Source organism: Hypomesus nipponensis, chromosome 9 (assembly GCF_054491055.1).
Source record: "Hypomesus nipponensis isolate SF chromosome 9, ASM5449105v1, whole genome shotgun sequence".
NCBI classification, from domain to species: Eukaryota; Metazoa; Chordata; class Actinopteri; order Osmeriformes; family Osmeridae; genus Hypomesus; species Hypomesus nipponensis.
Window position 1 is genome coordinate 16,091,678 of NC_140369.1, and position 19,085 is coordinate 16,110,762.

Consider the following 19,085-nt stretch of genomic DNA (forward strand, 5'->3'; position numbering starts at 1 on the left):
CAACTGTTGCCAGCGTGGTAACTCTGACTCCTGGGTGCTCTAGATTCCAGAGCAGGCCGTTTCCCAGTATTATTATCCCTCTGTTTTGGAAAGTCCTCTCAGCCATGTGTACAATTTTCCCTCCCTGCAAAATGATTGGCTAACACTGCGTTAACACACCCCTTTCCTCGCAGGGGAACATGTGCCAACACACACATACGCAAGCACGCACATGTACGCACAGTGGCTAAAGGAAGGAGAGAGTGTGTGTGTGTGGGGGGGGGGGTGGGGGGGAGGGGGTTTCTTAGAAATACGGTTCTGCACACTGGTCAATGTTTAACAGATGGCCTTGTTGACCAGCAGAAACATAGCTGGCCAACTGTCTGACTGACTGAGCGACCACGTAGTGTCACACATCTCAGGGATCTGCTTTCTTTATGAGCTGGGGCTCTCCTCTTTACCATCTCCGCAGTTTCAGTCTCTTACGGGCTTGTCGTGTCTTTCCTTAGTGGTTTGACCAGCATAGGAATGCAGCAGGGACAAGCCAGCTCAACGAGTCAGACCACAGATGGACATGCTTCACTGTGCCACAAAACAGACACACAGGAGACACAACCTTTTCTCTTCTTCTCAGAAAAACCGAAATCTTTTCCAAGTATCCTCCGATCATGGCTCCTTCCGCAGGCTGGAGTGACAGTCCACCGTTGGCGTAGCTTCAGAATGGGCCCCGTGAGGGACGACCCTTTGTTGCACTTCAGAGTCATTGAAGCTTCCTTGTCTAACGGTTCATAACTGGCTCTGAAATGATCAAAAGACCATTATAGTCCTAACAATACCACGACAGCCAGAAAATCTGAGATACCACTGAAGTCCGGCATGGTTCAGCTCCTCTCTTTTCAGTCATTCCGCCATTATCATCCGAAAGATTACCATCTATGACATTCAATTATTGTATTAGTTTAAACAAAGGCTGCAGGGTGGAAACTGGCCTGCTTCTCCCCCCTGCCTGCACACCTTAACCCTTCTATTCTATGAGGAAGGGATTAGAGAGAGGGGTCCCTGGGTCAGTCCATTTCCCAGGGGGAGGGGGGGGCGGTTCTGCTCAGCCCCCCTGCAGGTAAAGCTGACAGAGCACGGACTGATGCTGTCACAGTTCATTAGCTAGGTGGACTTTCGGAAGGACACACGCATACTGGATGTGGAGGCCCTGGGCGCGCACACACACATGACAGCACAACTACAGTATGTGCCCAGACTCATACACTCACATACATGGTAGTACACACAAACACAGCTCAAACTACTTTAGAATACTCTACATAAAAATAAGTTGACAGTTTTACAGTAAAAGTGTAACAGTTTTATCGTTCCCTTATGATGTTAATGTTTACCGTTGAGGTGACAGAGAAATTAGCAGTAGGTGGTTTAGTTTTTGAGTTTAGACCAGAAACTCCCAAGGTGATTTACAGGAAACTTCTGATGTTCTCTCATTTATTTTTAGTTTGACATGCATGTTGACACATCTCAACAGCTCCGTAGCTCTCTGGGGGCGAGGAGCACTTTCTTCAGATCTCTCTCTCTCTCAGAGACTCACACACACTCACACACATGCACAGAAACTCTCTCACACACACTCTCTCACCCCTCTGTAAAAAATGTTAAACTCTCTGACAGGAAATCCTTTGGATTTTTTCTTGTTTGAAATTTAAATCTACATTTGTAGATCATGTTCAAATCTTACTTATAACAAAGAAGAAGAGAGGTGGAGGTGGAGGTGGAGGAGAAGCGTTGTGTTTGGTGAACTCTTCCTGATGCCTTTGTTGAAGAGTCAAACACACAAACACATCTGGCTTGCTGTTTCCCAACCTCACTCTTCCACAGGTTGTCAAGCTCACACATCCAAAATAAACAAACCCAAAAGATCAAAAAACACCCGTTAGTCAGTGTTGCTCAGATCTGTTACACCTGCGACTCATAAAAACGCACGGTGTTCATTAGTTTAGTAAGTGGGTTGTAGGGCTGGTTTCAACCCATTAGTAAGTGGGTTGAAACTTGGCTCAGCCTGACGTCTGTCTGAAGAGAAACTTAGTCGGATGTTCCTCAGGGAAGCATCGTGCCTCCAAGTTCTCAAACGGAGCTCCTTTCTTACAGATGTGCATGAATGTGTCCTAGCAGGAGGGAGGGAAGGAAAGGCAGCCGGAGAGAGGGGCGAGAGACAAGGAGCGACAGCAGAAGGGAGAGAGACGGAGCGAGCAGAAGAGACAGATGGAGGGCGGGAGTGAAGGAGGGAGAGCAGTGACGGGCTGGTGGGTAGGACACACACATCGTGCCCCGCGGCTCGGTAGCCCCACAGTGTGGGAGACGACCGCTGTACTCCAACCCTCCTGGACTGAGGCCCTGGCAGCCTGGAGGACCCCAAGAAAGAGGCCCTCCCTGACCCCTCTCTGCCCCCCAGACCCTTTCCACAAAGAGGCTTTCCTGGAAGACTCTGCCGCTCTACTGGAGAACCACTATCAATGTGTGTGTGTGTGTGTGTTTGCAAGAGAAAGAGAGAGAGAGAGGGAGAGAGAGAGAGAGAGAGAGAGAGAGAGGGAGAGAGAGAGAGAGAGAGAGAGAGAGAGAGAGAGAGAGAGAGAGAGAGAGAGAGGGAGAGAGAGAGAGAGAGAGAGAGAGGTTAACCTGTTCTCTAGGAGAGCGGCTGCTTCATTCCATCCTTGTCAGGGACGTAGAACAATGTTGTGCTTTGAGGCTGGGACCCGTCGGCACATTCTAGGCTCTCGGGGCCCCCAGCAGTGCATACACACGTGCATACACACACACGTGCATACACACACACACATACACACATAGAAATCTCAAGGAGTTTGATACGAATAAGGCTCTCAGGCCACTTCTGTTCATCTCCCTGGGACGTGATACATTAACAGTGTGTTCCACCAAGAGAACGGCAGATGGTATTCCACCATACTCTTTGAAGACGGCCCAAGGAAAATACTTCTTCAATCTTCTTTATCCTAATCTTATAATTCAGCTGATCAATTGCTTTCCTGCTAAAGCCTATATATTTCTGTAAACGCTGACCCATTCACATTAGTGTTACATAAAGTAACTTCCTAAGTAGCAACACACACAGGCCATCCAACCCTAACCCTCTCCACCTTTCTTCTAGTCCTATTCTTGGTCAGTCTTCCTCGGCTGGCCATCTCTGTGGCTGGGCTGATTAAAAGACGAACAGGAGGTTGGGGTCAAGAGCTGAATGAGGGTAGGACTCCATGTTGGGGGATAGAGGGGTGCTTTATTCTACCAAGAAAGCGGATCCAGGGTGACCTGTGACCAGAGGAGGATTTGGGATCATTAGACTTTGACCCGCCCTCCCTCCCTGCACCCTCCTCCAGCCCTCCACCCACCTGGCAGAGGGACCCAGGATTAGGCCTCTACGACCCAGGGGGCAGCAGCCCTACAGGAGGCTAACAGACCTGCCAGGAGCCCTTGTCACCTCCAAGCCCTGCCAGGACTTGGGACTAGGAGGATACAAAAGATCTGTGTTTAGTTTGACACATTCTCTCTCTCTCTCTCTCTCTCTCTCTCTCTCTCTCTCTCTCTCTCTCTCTCTCTCTCTCTCTCTCTCTCTCTCTCTCTCTCTCTCTCTCTCTCTCTCTCTCTCTCTCTCTCTCTCTCTCTCTCTCTCTCTCTCTCTCGCTCTCTCTCTTTCTCTCTCTCTCTTCTCTCTCTCTCTCTCTCTCTCTCTCTCTCTCTCTCTCTCTCTCTCTCTCTCTCTCTCTCTCTCTCTCTCTCTCTCTCTCTCTCTCTCTCTCTCTCTCTCTCTCTCTCTCTCTCTCTCTCTCTCTCTCTCTCTCTCTCTCTCACACACACCACACATATATGCACACTCTCAAGTGTTGATATTAGCACATTGAGCATCTACTATCACATCCTTGAAGGAACAAAGAGCAGTCGATAGCAGATTGTCACCATTTTACAAATGCTAATTCACTCATGCTAATGCTGGTGGTCTTTCTGTTACGTTAATCACAGTTTGGTCAACATCGGCTTTGGAATTTATGACCAATCAGATTACCCTTGATGCTGCTCGCAACTACAGGCTGGGGTTATCTATTCAACCATCCTAATCAATGTGCAAATGAGCCACAGAGACGGGGCCTCATGAATCCATAACTGATCAATACAGATTAACATAATCAAACAACACTTCTGTTACAGATGAAGTGACTGATTCCAATCAACAGAATGTGCACATTTGACTGTGTCCGTCCCAACCATTAGAACGCATCATGAGAAAACTGAAGCCCCACCGTCTCAACCCCTCAGAAGCCCTGAGTCTGACTGGCTCAACCCCCCAGCACCCCTGAGTCTGACTGGCTCTGGGTTCTTCTGCTTCAGACTCTCCGCATCTGTTCCTCCCATTCATCTTGTTGTCAGATGGCCCCCCAACTGGGCTGTGGTAATGCTCTGATGGCTTACTGACTGGGACATTGTCCCTCCCTATGATAGGCAATAAGACCTCTGCAACCCCTTGGTCCTCAACTGCTCTAGACACTGCTTACTCGTAAATCACACAAACACACTCTCACACACATACACACACACACACTCTTACTCTCACATACACACACACTCACACACACACACACACACACACACACACACACACACACACACATATAAACAGGCGCACTGACACACATGCTGGCAAACGCATGCACCTTCACACACACAAAGACACTACTGAAACACACATCCAGCAATGTCTTTACTTGTCTTCACACACACCTGTTTGCACGCTTTTAACGCGCAAAAACATACGTCAGCTCTGACCTGCGCTTGTCATTGTCCACAACTCTTCACTGTCACCTCCTCAATTAAGTCCTTGTCTTCTCAGCGAACTACTGGGTGCTACTCTACTGTGTGTGCACGTGTGTGTGTGTGTGTGTGTCTGTGAATGTGTTTCCATGTCAAACCTTTTATATTTAACCACCTATCAATCTACAGCTGGGGCCTACCATGGGCCCAGTAGCAATCACTCCACCAGAAGTTACAGTCAGAAAATCCAGTCTGTGCAAATCACTTCCTGTAAAATAATGTATTTGGCTTCTGTTGTTTGAACTCTTTCTCATAGGCCGAATCCCAATACTCTGTTTTTGTCTACATGGACAAGCCAGAGGCACATATCTGCCATTTTACAAGCATTCTGTCAGTCAGACCCGGTTGATTGACGGGGGAGGAGAGTGGATGTTGAATGTTGAAACAGTGAATCTGACGTCCTCCTTAGGTTGTTTTATGTGCCTCTTGCACAGTAGGGGACAGGTGTGGGCCACTTTGAACATTTCAGGGACGTGTTTGTCTTGTCAGTCCTGTTGTTGGAAATTCAACTCCAACACATTTAATGGTTTTATTGGTTTTATTTCTCGGGGAGGTGGGGGTTTACATGACACCCCCACCCCCCACCCACACCCTCCAGCCCAACCCCCATTCCGTGCCCCTACCATTCAAACGTTCCCAAAAGCAATCCTCACCAGGAGCATTTGGCACTCACTCACACCCCTTACACAGGTATTACATTTTACTTAAATACACTGCTCAAAATATTATAAGGAACCCTTTGAAAACACATCAGTTGTCAATGTGAATAAATATTATGTTGGATATCTTTAGCTACTGATATGCCCTACCCTGATAAAAAAACAGTTCCTTACATTTTTTGGAGCAGTGTATGGATATACCATATATATTTTGTATTCATTTAGCAGATACTTTTACCAAAGGGATGTACAAAAAGTGTATATAGAAAGTCTGTAGACGGTCAAGGATCAGAAGTGCATTTTTACTTTGGTCATCAGTGCCAGGACAGTCTGTACATACAAGCATCACAAAGTAATCTCAGTCATCTTAGCTAACAGGCGTGAAAAAAAATAAGACTACAGTGTATCACCATATGGTACGAACACATGTACACACACATTAACACGTACACACACACTTCTGCAAGCGCACACATAACGGGAAACCTCTTCCGCACACTATTAAGCCTCCCCCGCCCTTCCAATCGCACACACTTTCACTTCTCCAGGGAGGTTCCTCTCATCCTCTCTGCTTCCATTGCAACATAAACAAAGAGACAAGGGCAGGACGGTTGGTTGTTGTGACCCTCGAAGAACACTTTAGAGCCATGCCACTGCCTCTCTGAGTCTCCAGACCCGGAGACACGGTGCGGTTGCATTTCAGATCACATCTAACGCCTCGGCTTCAGCTTAGCGAGTTCACACACGCCTGTCAGTGTGGATTCTCAGGGCCGATCCCTCTCTGCTGAAAAGTATCAGAGGGTTGTGTGCTGTAAATCATAGCGTAAACAACAGTACCTGACAAGATTAGTTGAAACGACTGTAGCCCCCAGCAGTGTGAACGGCTTGTGACTAAATACCACCAGAATCCCAATGTGTTACAAGAAGTTTCAGCTTGTAACACATTCCTTGGAGGGACAACATACCATCATAGACCACTGCCTCCAACCAAACCCAGCCTTTTCAAAATACAGTGAGCAGATTTAAACTGAAAGAAAAGGAGCAATAAAAGGCATTTAAAGCACATCAACCATAAATTAATTATTTTATTTTTTCAATTAAAAGAAAGGGCAATCTGACCATGAAGCATACCGTCACTGAATGTAATCTCTGTGACAAATCCGAGTAGGCCTTTGGACCTCAGTAGTTTTCTGGCTAATATCCCCCCCCTCTAGGCTGAGCCAATTAGACATGTCCTAACAAGTCCTTCCAAAAGAGGTTATATGAGGGCTTATCCATCACTTTAAAGAGGTGTGTCGCCTTTTTAAAGCCCCTAACAACAGAGAAATCCCTCAAATTACTGTTTAATGCAAAGTGGAAATGTGTTATAGCAAAATAATATTTTCAGATTTTGCTTCAAAAAGGCTATTGTGCAATTCCTGAAGGATACTTGAGAAATATTCTCATTATGAATCACAAATCCCTCAGTGAAACTTTCTGTTAGTTGGTGTTTCCCCTCCAGTCCTCCCCCCACGCTCAGAGAGCTCTCAACTCTCTCCTCCAGACCGATCTGTGCCACCTTACTGAACACCAACACTGTAGGCCACTGACATGAACATGTCATGCATACTTCTGTAGGCGTTTACTCATTTGACTCACTGGGAAAACTGTGCTATTCTTTTCTCTTTAAAAACACATTCTACATACCTATTATCTCTCTTTATGACAGTTGGGGATTATGCACTACAGTCTTCATTCTTATGCAGGCAAGGATTTGTGTATCCTTCTCTGTCCCAGATGTTGCCTTTAAATACATGTTTGACGTCCTGTGGAGTCTGTAACGGTAGTGGCATTCTGGTTTAAAAGGAATTTTACTCTGGCTACTTTCCAGCTGACTTCCTGTGTGGAGGTGTTATGGAGGTTGGAACCATGCCAGGATGCTGTGATGAGTAAGACTTCAAAGCCCAAATGTCACTCAACTTCGGTAGGGTGTCCTTTTGGTCTCACAGAGCTACCGCTTAGCTCCACCTCCATGAATCCCCAGCCAAACCCTGCCCCCGCCTCTGTGTCAGCAGTCACACAGGAGTCGGTAGTTCTGACCAAGAAGTGAGAAAAAGTCTGAGAGAAAGAGGGAGACATATGAGAGAAAGAAGAAAGTGCAGCAAGATTCAAGCAGAAGACTCTCCCCGCTTCCATCTCTCAAGCCAGTGATGTAACATGGTGTGCCCCGAGTGCTGGAGCGAGTAGTTCATGGTAAGTGGTAGTGACAGGCCAGTAAAGATCTGGGCCACGTAAAGCACCAGACTCTGGCCCACATCTGCTGGTACAATAACCACCTGGGGAGGAAGCTGGCCTTCCCCATCCACACTGACAAAATCACTCTGACAGGAGAGGAATCATTTGGCATAGATGGAAAGAGTATGAGTAACTTTCTGACTGACACACAGGAACAGTGAAGAATGGAATACATAATTAAAACTGAGAATTCTTGTACTTTAGAGAGTGAAGACTTAAGTGGAAAGGTCAGACTTGGTTGTCGCACACTCACTAGGCCTCATGTGTTTAGAAACCACGGCAGGTAAATGACTGACTGCATTATCAACTACGCCCCAACCGGCAAATGAAAAGGATCTGTCAGCAAGGTTTAAGAGTTTTATGGTACTACACCAATCAGTAAGCATGCTATCTCAACTGTCAATCATCCACCCACTCACCTTGGCCCAAATACCACTACATACACCTGCTCAAAGCAGGGGTTGTGTAATAGCTCTCTCAGCCCAGTGGAATCTCACATAGCTCACATCCAGAGAGGCACAAGTGGTTAAGTGTATGAACAGAGACATGGAGACCAGCAGACACGTGATCTTGTCCATTCTTTAATTATAAAAGTGCCGCTTAAAAAGAACAGAACTTATTTTGCAAATGAAGAGAAAAAAATACTAAAATAATTTACATAAACAAAATAGATACAGAAATATCTACGCTTTGCTTTGAAGACCACAAAGCAAGCCGTTCCCCTGGTGGAGGTAGGTTACTCATGCTAATAACACAGATATAAAACATGGTACAGGTATGAGTCCATAACAAGATGCATCATTTAACAATAACACGCCAAATTCCTATCAACAGGTGAGGTCATTTTAAGTTCACACAAGAATAGGGAAGAATTCTCATTTTCAAAAAGGCAGGTATTAAGACATCCAACAATTTAGTGATGAACTGTAATAATTGGCATAAACATTAGCTAAATTTTAACCCCACAATCAGCATACAAACTTTAGATCCAGCCCAAAGTAATGAAACAATTGCAAGATAGTAACTGAGCTGACTTAACATATTTGGATAGGGGGAATGTCTGTAAGAAGATCATAATATATCAATGTTTATGTTTTCAATGTTCCAATGGCTACAGTTTAATAGGCAAGTTTACATGTATCCTAAATTACTTTGGCAGATTGCTAGGACAAGACATGGTAGACATAACAAAACCATTGCTCTAGGCTGAACTAGGCCTGTGGCTCTTAATTACAACAATCTTCAACAGTCAGCAGTCAAGGCATGAGGACTCCACCATGCTGTGTTTTCAGTCTGTGTGCGTGTGTGTACGTGTGAGTGTGTTCATTTGTGGGCATGTGTGCGTGCGTGCACAGCTTCCAGGTCTATATAGTACAGACCTACATCTAGGTCACTGAAATTTCCGGGTGCTGTGTGCTCCCCTTCTCCACCTCCTCCTCAGTCCCATCCTGTCTCCCTGCCACTACCTGCGGAGCTGCTCCAGCCTGGCCTTCAGCTTCTCCTGCCTGTCCCTGAGCTTGTCCTTCCTTGCTTGCAGCCTGCGTCCCTCCACCTCCAGGCTGCGGATGCCATCTCTAGCCCTCTTCAGGATGACCACCTTGGACGCCTTGTCGTTTTGGGAGAGCTCAGGCACGTTGTCTCGCAGGTTCAGGAAGCAGTTCTTCAACTCGTTCCGCCGCTGCCTCTCCATCACGTTGTGGGTCCTCCTCCTCTCCTCCTCGTCCTCCACGTCCAGCGACTGCCTGGAACTCCCGGACCCGTGGTGGTGGCGTGACGACGAGGAGCTGCGCCCAGAGTGGTGGTGGTGGTGTCGGTGGGAGGACTCGGAGCCGCGAGAGCGCTTACTGTGGTACCCTGACGGAGACATGGAGGCAGGCTCGGGGCGGAGAGGCGAGGCGGGGCATGGGGCGGCGTAGTTGTGCTGCTGCTGGATCTCCAGGTGGTGGCGTTGTTGCTGCAGCCGCAGGCTCTCGTCTGCAGACTGGGGCTGGGGGGACGAGCTGGAGGGCTTCCTGACTGTCACCACGTCTATTTCCTCCTCTGAAAAACAAGGTTCGAAAGGTCAGCATACAGCTTGTCACAACACAAATGGCTAGTGCGTCCACGTTCCCTCGTTTCTTTCAACAGGTCTGCATTCTTGATCTTGTTTAGAGATAAGGACATGGATGTTATACATAGTCCCAGAGGCAGATAGTTTAACTGAGTGGCCAAATTAGCAAATAAAATATGACAATTCAATTCCTCTGTTGTTGTACCACTGTGCATGCTCAATTCGGTTTACTACAGTACCGTTTTTTTAAGAATCATACAAAAGGGATTACAAGCATTCCAGAAGTTCCTTTGAGCTAAAACCTAGCTTACTTTAGCGTACAATGACCATTCAAAACTCACCAGAGTCACTGGATGAGTTTGTGGAGAACTCCCCTCCAGCAGAGCCATAGTCCGAGGAAGACTCCTGGCTGTCCTGCAGTAAATCCTCACTTTCCAGAGCTTGGCATGCTAGCGCCGCTCTGTGGCAGTCCAGGGTGGAACCGGCGATCTCCTCAAATATTCTGGTGTCAATGTCCGATAGCAGCGGGCTGCTGGATAGAACAGAAGAAAGCTTCTCTTCCATAGACTTATTATCCCCCAAGCAGTGCCACAAACAGTCTTCAGACTCCTCCGGCCGCTGGTCCTTAGATTCGGTTCCATTTACGTTATTGAAAAAGTCACAGTTCCAATTTAGTTGAAGATCTTGATCTTCCAAGAGTATATCCGATACGTAACTGAGCTGATCCTCCTTGGAAAGCGGCTTGCTGCTGAGACCGGCTTTCATCGGTGGAGACTGGGGTGGCGTAGGCAGGGACTGTAGATCCTTCATCAAACTCTGGCAGAACTCGTCATCGAATAAAAGCGGCTCCGGGTAGAACCAGTCTTGCGACTGGGAAAAACTTTGCAACATTTTGGCAGAATCTAAAAAAAAAAAAGATGAGAAAATTGGGTTAACACCAAGCAATTTGTGACTATGATTCGAGGCAGTCCACAAGCGCTATCGCAGCACTATGTTATAAGGCAAATGTTTCACGTGTAGCTACAGTTCTCTAGTGTCTTAGGACCCCGACTGTAAACCCACCGGCAAACAACCTTTTATTCATGTTTACATCCTTTGCCCCGCCCATTGATCACCTCCTATCTTTTTACGCAATGACATCATTAGAACAGCTGGAGAGATCAACGTAAGTTTCTAGGATATATAATTTCACTTGTAACTCAACTTTAATAACGCTAATTTTTGTAGGTACTTTCACTTTCCAGGGAAAATACTGCATAACCACCGGTAAACGTCCTTCTAGCAGTGTCATCTGACCATGCAACTACTCTGTTCTTCCATTCAACCGGTAAATGGGCCATGCACTGCGATATTAAAAGCAGCATCATACGATTTATAAAATGTGTTAATTTCATTATTTAAACCTTCTACGCTGATTATAGCTCCTACAGACATTTCGGATATTTTGGGGAGGTTAGCCCATAAATCATTATTAACGATGGCCTAATGTCGCACAAAACCAAAGTTCAAACTATTGAATAGTTAGCAAACGACATAGTTAGCCTACTTAATCAATTGCAGAGATCTAGATAATCAGCACCATTATATGTGCTGTCTGATTTTACGACTCGTGAGTGCCATGTGAAAGGCACCGGTATCTTGCTAGTAATTGACAAAAACGATATATCTGCCATGCTGTTATCATGCCTTACATTAAGCTCACAGTGAAGAAAAAGTCACGACGTCAATACGATTAAACGTCCCGATTCCTCCTCCAGTTTGGATCAATTTGTGTAATTTTCTTCTCCGTTGCAGTCGGTAAGCGTAAAGCTACGCAGCATTGGCAGACACGCACTTCCACGTTTCACTCACAGTCAATACACACCCCGAACGGTGGGTGTGGCGGAGAGCCATTTAACTATATATAACCACATTGCAACTGTATTCCTCCACTAAGCAAAATCGCGCCAAAACAATATTATCACATCGGGAAACATATATTAAAATATAGTATTCTTATAATAATCACTTCGTTTCATTGATTTTTATGTGTCTGTTCGTAAAATATGGCTAAAACACAAACCAAGAACGAATCGACAAAAGTTTGGATCTATTTCCTCGAACGCGAAGGGATACATCGCTTCTGCTTAGGGGCTCTGAATCTGGAATTCCAAGAAATGGCGGCGGGTAGCACAGATTCACACGTGTACTCTCTGAAAAGCCGGGTGCCTCGCCGTGGCAGTTGTAGTAGCAATGCGGCAGCTCCATTATCGCTTGTGTGTCAATGGGTTTTAAGGTTACGTTGAACAGTTAAAGGGATTTCAGCCATGCACATATCAGACATACGGTTCCTTGCTGACTTACATAATACAAAATAATAAAAATAATAAAATATATTAATATTAATAATATTAATAACAATAATTAAACAATATTAACCATAAATGCTTGAATATATTTCATAATAAAATGATGTATTTTGGTTTAAAGAAATAATGCAGTTAATGCCATTTTAAATAGCAGTGTTCACGATTACAGACGACACTGATTAAATAAGTTGTGGGATGCTATAATACTATAGAGTGTACATAGAGTGTTCACACAGATCATATAATGTGGAGCGAACTGTGGATGCATCCGGCACCACACGTGCACAGTTCACAGGCAAACCCCATTGGCGATGCGGGGGGCAGTTTGATAGAGCCGGTTCGTATAGGTTACAGTATTTTTGTAGAACTTGTAGACCTATATGTTGAAGTCCTCACATTGTAATAGCAAAATCGATTGAATTGTGATTCCGATTTTGTCACAACTTAGTGGCGTTTAGTAAATAAACTGTTTGGCTACACGCACATTAACCTATTGTAGAAACTGTATTTTTGTGAGTATTTCTCAGAAATTTTAGTTAACGGTCAGAATACCGTATAGCCTACTCTTAGACCAAAGCTATTGTGAATTTAATTAATAGGCTACTTGATATGTGCGCTTTGATGGATCAGCAGCTTGAAATTGTGGGTTAACTGCCACCTAGAGGCGGCGCGTCTTACAGTGAACACTGTGCACACTGAACTCACCATGGCATCTGGCAAGATTATCACACTGTTCCGGTTCGTTTTCTTTTGTATTAAAGCAAGAATTTGAAAACCTGACTGGACAATACTCGAATATTCCATATTTGCATGATAAATGGATTCATGTTATACATTGTAGCCTGTAGGTCACTATAATAGTGATACAATTGTTCAACTTCACATTTAGCCTACAACGCTTTGCAGAGTACAATTCGCACAAATAAAGACCCCACCTTTAATTCCTATGAAATTACACCCTGTAGAGTAAACCAGCATTCAAACGTTTCCACACAGACTGCCACACACTGACCCACAGCCTGCAACTCTTTAACTACCAATTATCTTGACAGATCAAGACCATGATTTAGTTTAACAAACTGAAGAACCCTGGTATGTTCCAGTCTTTAAGGACAGACACACTGTGGATAAAAGTATTTTTAATTTTCCATGTGTTCGGAGAGAGCACGAAGGAAAGAGCATTGAGGATTTTTTTTAGCCAAGGGCCAGTAGCCTCATCTCTTCACAGATCATCCATGCATGCTTGACTTCTGTAATGTTCTGACATTATACTGTCAGGGACGTTACGGTCCAGACTTGTACTATGGCCCACAGTAGGGAGAGACTTCATGTTGGAGGTCCCATTTTTGAGGAGCCACTTTCATGTGGTGTGTGGCTGCGTGCCTGCTTCTTGGTGGACATCAGAGAAACCAAGGCTGCCAGAAACAAGCCAAAATACTGCACCATTCAGGAACATGGCTGCCTGCCATGAGACACTGCCATAGCTGTACATATTACTAATGAAGGATAGGATACAGATACACAATACACAATGCACCGGTCTGTTCGAAGTGGAGTGTCATGTCATCTATAAAAACAGAAATCTCTGTCTGTCTGTCTGTCTGTGTGTTGTGATTATCTCAAAAACTAGGCACTGTCTAAAATGTTCCAGGTGTGTTACTCAGGACCCAGCAAAGTGCAGTGTTGCCTGTGAAGTTGTTTGGATGAGTGGTTTGTGACAAATAAATATAAAAGCTTTTGTCGTTAATGGACACCGCCCTAGTGTTCACCTCCTAGTGTTCGGCCATTGGGCACTGCAAGTATTTCACCCCCAACACTGCACTATTTGAAAACACAGTAAAAAGACTCAGAAAGCTACAGATTTCATGAGAAACAAACCCGGCACAGACTCTACCTTATCACTGAACACTTTATTTCTCAATCGCCATGAAATTAGAGCAAATTGGGCAAATTGTGAGTGCCAAAGAGTAGGTATACTCTTTAGAGAGGCATTGGTTTGCTTGACATCCATCACCACATAGCAATGTTAGCTATCTAGCTACCCACATGACCTTACTGTGGTTAACTGACAAGGTTAAATTAAGATAATTCTTTACAATCTATAATAGCGAAATGAACAACAATGCACATTGTTTCACTAGAAGAACTTGCCACCACTCACAGTCTAAAATATATAGCCTACCACGGGCTCTGCACTAGTGTGAAAAGAGCATGGAACTGTTGTTCTGTCAATGTTTGAATGCTCTAATGGAAGTCATTGGTTAGGAAATGTACACAGACGTTAAGCTTGCAGGCCTACATGCACCAGGCTAGAGAGCCAGTGGAAGGTTGGTGGTGTTCTGTGTAGCTAGGGTGGGGTAAAACTCCAAGCAGGAGCTGGAAGGACTTTAGCAGACAAAGGCTAGCTGATCTTTGTTTGCTCACATGAACAAAGACAAAATGGTGATTGGCATGTCGGGATAAGGGAGTTGACACAACTACAGTTAGTGTATTGTAGCAGGCTCTTACATTGTGGGGCATCCGTCCTCGTGGGTTAAACTAATACTAAAGTAACAAATTCTGTTGCCAACCACATACAGATTTGGGAGTTGACAAACACTATGCAGAAGATTTATCCACTTCCACGTTCTTCTGACATCTCTGAAAACGTGAAACCCAGGCCACTCCGACCTCCTCAGTTCCCGTCAACCTAGGAGCAACAGTTCCTCACCCCCAACCCTGTGGCCTGAAACTGTCAGGGAGGGGTCCCTGTCAGCCTTACAACACATCCCCTTGGGCTCCCAGATAGCAGACATGTGTGTGTGTGTGTGTGCGTGTGTGCATAACCAATATTTAACGTTATGCACTTTACGAGAAATTAATCATTTCAATGTTTCCTCTGACAGGTTATGTAGGGGTAGAGGGTGGGAGGCAAGAGGAAGTGGGATGTGTTGCCTGTGGCCTGGTGATAGGGGCTGAGGGGTGGTGTGAAGAAGAGCACAGATACCCTGGCAGAGAGATGCAGGGTCTTCCTCCTCTGATTACCTCCCTGGATTTGCTTATCTCTCCGAGGACAGAAGGCACATGATTCTGCTGTTAGACATAAGAAACCCTGTCAAACAAAAGGGAGGAGAGGTACAGTAAGAGAGACAGAGATAAAGATAAAAGTTGTTTCCAAGCCAAATCCTACACACCCAAAGTGATCATTGTGTCAATGGTGATTTTTTTTCTCTCATTACCTTAAGTGTTAATGACAGATTAGTACAATTGTTATTATTTTTTCTTACATTTAATGCAATATAAACTGTTCTAGATCAATGATTTAAGATAGGTGTCTTTGTGGTATTCCAAATGTCAGTGGTTGGTGATTGGTTTTATACACAGACTTAAGTTTGAGACAACTTTCGGGACATTAAAAGACATACCAGACGTTCATTCATGACTGTCAAGAGGAAGTGGTGAGGAAGGAGAAGCAGGCTTAACTGTTAAGTGAACATTCATATTTTCTCTTCCTCTTTTGCTTAATATAGTTAGAACACTGTTGCAATTATAAATGTGTCCGTTCATATCCTTCCCCCTCTCTTATTTTTATAAGCATTTTATTTTTTAATGTTTTCATTTTGCAGAGGGTTTTATCGAAAGCAACTTACAAGGGAGGATTTGAATCGGCAACCTCTTGATCTGCAGTCAAATGGTCAACCCCTGAGCTATACCTATCCGACTGTGTCAGACTGTGTGAAAGGTCAGCATGGTGTGCTCTCAGCCATAGACTGAGACCACCCTTACACTGAGCACGAGAAGACTGCTGGAGAAACAGAGTCACAGTGTTGAAGGAGGCACACCACACACACAGACACACCACACACAGACACACCACACACAAATACAATACACATGCACACGTATCAATGTATACATGTCCTCCATTTGCTGAGTGCAACATTTGTTTCTGAGCACATGTTGACATGCTATGAGAGAATGTATCGCACTAGACTTCCCTGTTTTTCAGACAAGGAGCTGCTTTCGCTATTTGCAAGGAAATCATTTAATTATACTCAAATAGTGGTACATGAGGACTTTAAATATCCCCACATAACTGATTTCTATCGTATTACTGCATACCTACATATATGTATTGATTATACAGCCAAACAACAGGAAAGTGACAGGTAAGCAGACAGAAAGTATGCACTATGCAGACATGGATCCAGGGGTCGTATGGTGCGGAATGACGCGGGAGAAACTGGTAAGGGGGGAACAAAGGTTTTCAAGGGCACATTCCACGCATCTGACAGGGAGTGTTTCTAGGAACTGTGTGAGAGGGAGGCGCGAGAGGAAAAGTGACGGAGGGAACGAGAGAGAGAAATGGGAGGGAGAATATTGAGGTCGTAGTAGAGCATTACCATCGTATTTATTTTAGGCTGTCCTGAGAGAGAGAAAGAGAGAGAGAGGCAAACTGAGAGAAGGAGAATGAGGGTTGGAGAGTGCATCGGAGGGAGGGGAGGAAAGGAAAGAGGATAGGACTGGGGGAGTTGTTCCAGATGCCACTGGACTCTCATGTCTGGTGGTTGGGGTGGAGCAAAGCAGCAGGCCAGTATGAGTCCTCTCCATTTAGGGCAGATCCTTGGCATGACCACATATCAGTTGGTGCCAGCACTTGAACCACACACAACCTGACACCACGCATGCCAGAAACATTCACGACCTCCCCGGTTCTCTGGGTGAACTTCTAAGAAGAACTGTCTCTAGACTTATATGGCAAGACCATAGGTGCTGGCATAAGCAAATACCATCACACTCATCGGTACTGGGCCAGATGAAAACGCCTTGCTGTTGCAATGAAACCATACTGTCAAGACCAAGTGCAGGAGCAACACCACAGAGATTCTCCTGAACTCTTCCTCGGAATTGGAAGCCAGAACATATGGAGAGAAGGAACGGCAAAAACGACATATGGATATTTATGGTGAGAGATCACCAAAGGTCCTATAAGAACTAGCTCAGATTCCCACACCCACCGATGCCGGCATTCACAACTTCATTCTCACACCCATGTACCCAAACAGACACAGTATATGGTGGTCCTGTGTCACTTATTATGAGGTGGAACACTGTACCAGCAGTACTAAGAGTAGCAGTTAGCCAACATTAAACTCCCTATGGGTCTATGCACTATGCATGCATGCATAGTATTTCTGATCACGTTCTGTTCACGTTTAACCCCTACATGTAAGTGAGATCATGTACACTAAAGGTCAAATGCATCATGACAAGATGGAAGGTCAGTCGGAGCTCCTCCCAGTTCACGAGGGCTGATATCCGAGTGATGGTGTGATAGAGAAGATCACGAGTTCTCTGTAAGCACTAGATCAGGGCATGTGATGATGGGGCCTTTAAATGTGCAATCACTGGAAGTAACCATGGCAGTCTCCTCCAGCCATTCACCATCTCATGACTCTGCCCCAGGGTAGCCCAAATACCACCACCGTAACCCCCCTCCTCCGCCCCCTCCCCCTCCTCCTCCTCCCACCCATACATGCCTATCATGCCAGGGGGCTGTATGTATCTAACTTTGCAGGACAGATGGATTCGCGAGATCACAATCACACGAGAATCCACTTTCCCAAGATCAATGTAATCAATTTCAGACCCATCAGGATCCTCTGAGGAACTGGAATGGGCGTGGTTGAAGTTAGCCCATGGTGGACAGTGATAGGCAGATGGTTAATCTAATCACTTACCAAGTGCCTGCCCTTATCCAAACACAACTTCCCAGATGGTGATGCGTAACAAACGATCAGGTGAGTCAGGTTGGCATGTAACCCCCCTCACCTGCCACCTCCTCCCATGCGCATATCAGAGACCGTTAGCTGATCACTGAAGTATTGTCTCTCCCAGCCTTTAATTGTTGACCTGAGTGACCTTCTGCATGTCTGAAAGGGCCCCAAGACAGGTTAGCAATCAATGAGCAACACAATGAGAGTGAAGGGTAAAGTAGGCTGTTTTCAAATGTTGAACCCCCCACCCTCTCCCTGTTTCTCTGCCCTCGCCTCAGAAAGGTGAAGATTGAGTCATTGGGGGTGTGGTCCTTGATAGTGGCATCATTCTGGGATTAATCAAAGATTAGGTTCATAGATTATAGGGCTGCACGGAGTCAAATAGCACTTTAAATGCAATTCGATTCTTCTGAAGAAATCCTTGGCCATGGAGGTTCCTGACATGGTTCTTGACCCTGGCCATAGATTTCCAATGATGTCGGCTTTCCACATGGAGCTCTGGTCCACATTCTAACCTTCTTCCTGCAGCTGCTGTTCTCGTGGCCTGAACATGGCCTCCACTCAAGAGTGATTGTTTTACACATTTTCTGTGTGAATAGTATACTGTTGCATCCTATATAAAGACGGTACCTAATCAGTTAGTTCAATGCACAATGAGTTTCTGACTTCCAAAAAGTAGAAACTAATGTGTGAAAAAAAAAAACATAAATAATTGTATGTGAATCTAATTTGACAGTTAACCGAAGTAAAACACATGACCTGACCTCACTTCAGCAGCTGCCTTAAGGGGCCATGGGTGGTACAGCATTAGAGGAGTGTCAAACGTTCACATCTTTTTCTCGTCTTTAAATCTATGCTATGCATCTATGCTTTTATCGTTTTTTTATCTCTCTTGTTGTATGTACTCAGTTCTTCCGGAAGATTCTGAAGCTTTGAACAGCTGAGTGAACATTCTTGTGAGAGAAAACCAGATCATTCTGAAGTGAAACTAGCTAAGTTAGGTTGAGAATGAATGTGAACCCTGACACAGACATACACACGCAAATTCAACCATTGGTCTGGTCATGATTCACTGACACTGCCTTTCCTTTTCACCAGACGCGGGAGTCACTCTACTCCCGGCTACGCTAAAAAAACA

The 19,085-nt window shown here is 45.1% G+C and overlaps 1 protein-coding gene and 1 long non-coding RNA gene across 3 annotated transcripts; both read right to left on the bottom strand.

Annotated features, from left to right (window-relative positions):
* Positions 1 to 5,802: 5,802 nt before the first annotated feature.
* Positions 5,803 to 7,311, bottom strand: LOC146273219 (uncharacterized). The gene is made up of 3 exons (XR_014766702.1): positions 7,206 to 7,311; positions 6,485 to 6,546; positions 5,803 to 6,303 (listed from the first exon to the last, which is right to left on the bottom strand). It is a non-coding gene; the product is annotated as an uncharacterized LOC146273219 (long non-coding RNA).
* Positions 7,312 to 8,361: 1,050 nt separating this feature from the next.
* mych (myelocytomatosis oncogene homolog) lies at positions 8,362 to 11,727 on the bottom strand. Of its 2 annotated transcripts, none has more exons than XM_084706363.1 (3): positions 11,546 to 11,727; positions 10,185 to 10,745; positions 8,362 to 9,833 (listed from the first exon to the last, which is right to left on the bottom strand). In XM_084706363.1, exons 2-3 carry the CDS (start codon positions 10,732 to 10,734, stop codon positions 9,256 to 9,258), a joined length of 1,128 nt encoding a protein of 375 aa, XP_084562489.1. In that variant the 5' UTR covers positions 10,735 to 10,745; positions 11,546 to 11,727; the 3' UTR covers positions 8,362 to 9,255. The 2 variants fall into 2 exon arrangements, with proteins under 2 accessions (XP_084562489.1, XP_084562488.1); XM_084706362.1 differs by having other exon boundaries at positions 11,535 to 11,727.
* Positions 11,728 to 19,085: the final 7,358 nt, after the last annotated feature.

Coding starts and splice junctions, on each gene's coding strand:
- mych (XM_084706363.1), bottom strand. CDS start 10,734: ATGTTGCAAAGTTTTTCCCAGTCGCAAGACTGGTTCTACCCGGAGCCG. Junction 9,834..10,184: donor AAACTCATCCAGTGACTCTG/GTGAGTTTTGAA, acceptor CTTGTTTTTCAG/AGGAGGAAATAGACGTGGTG.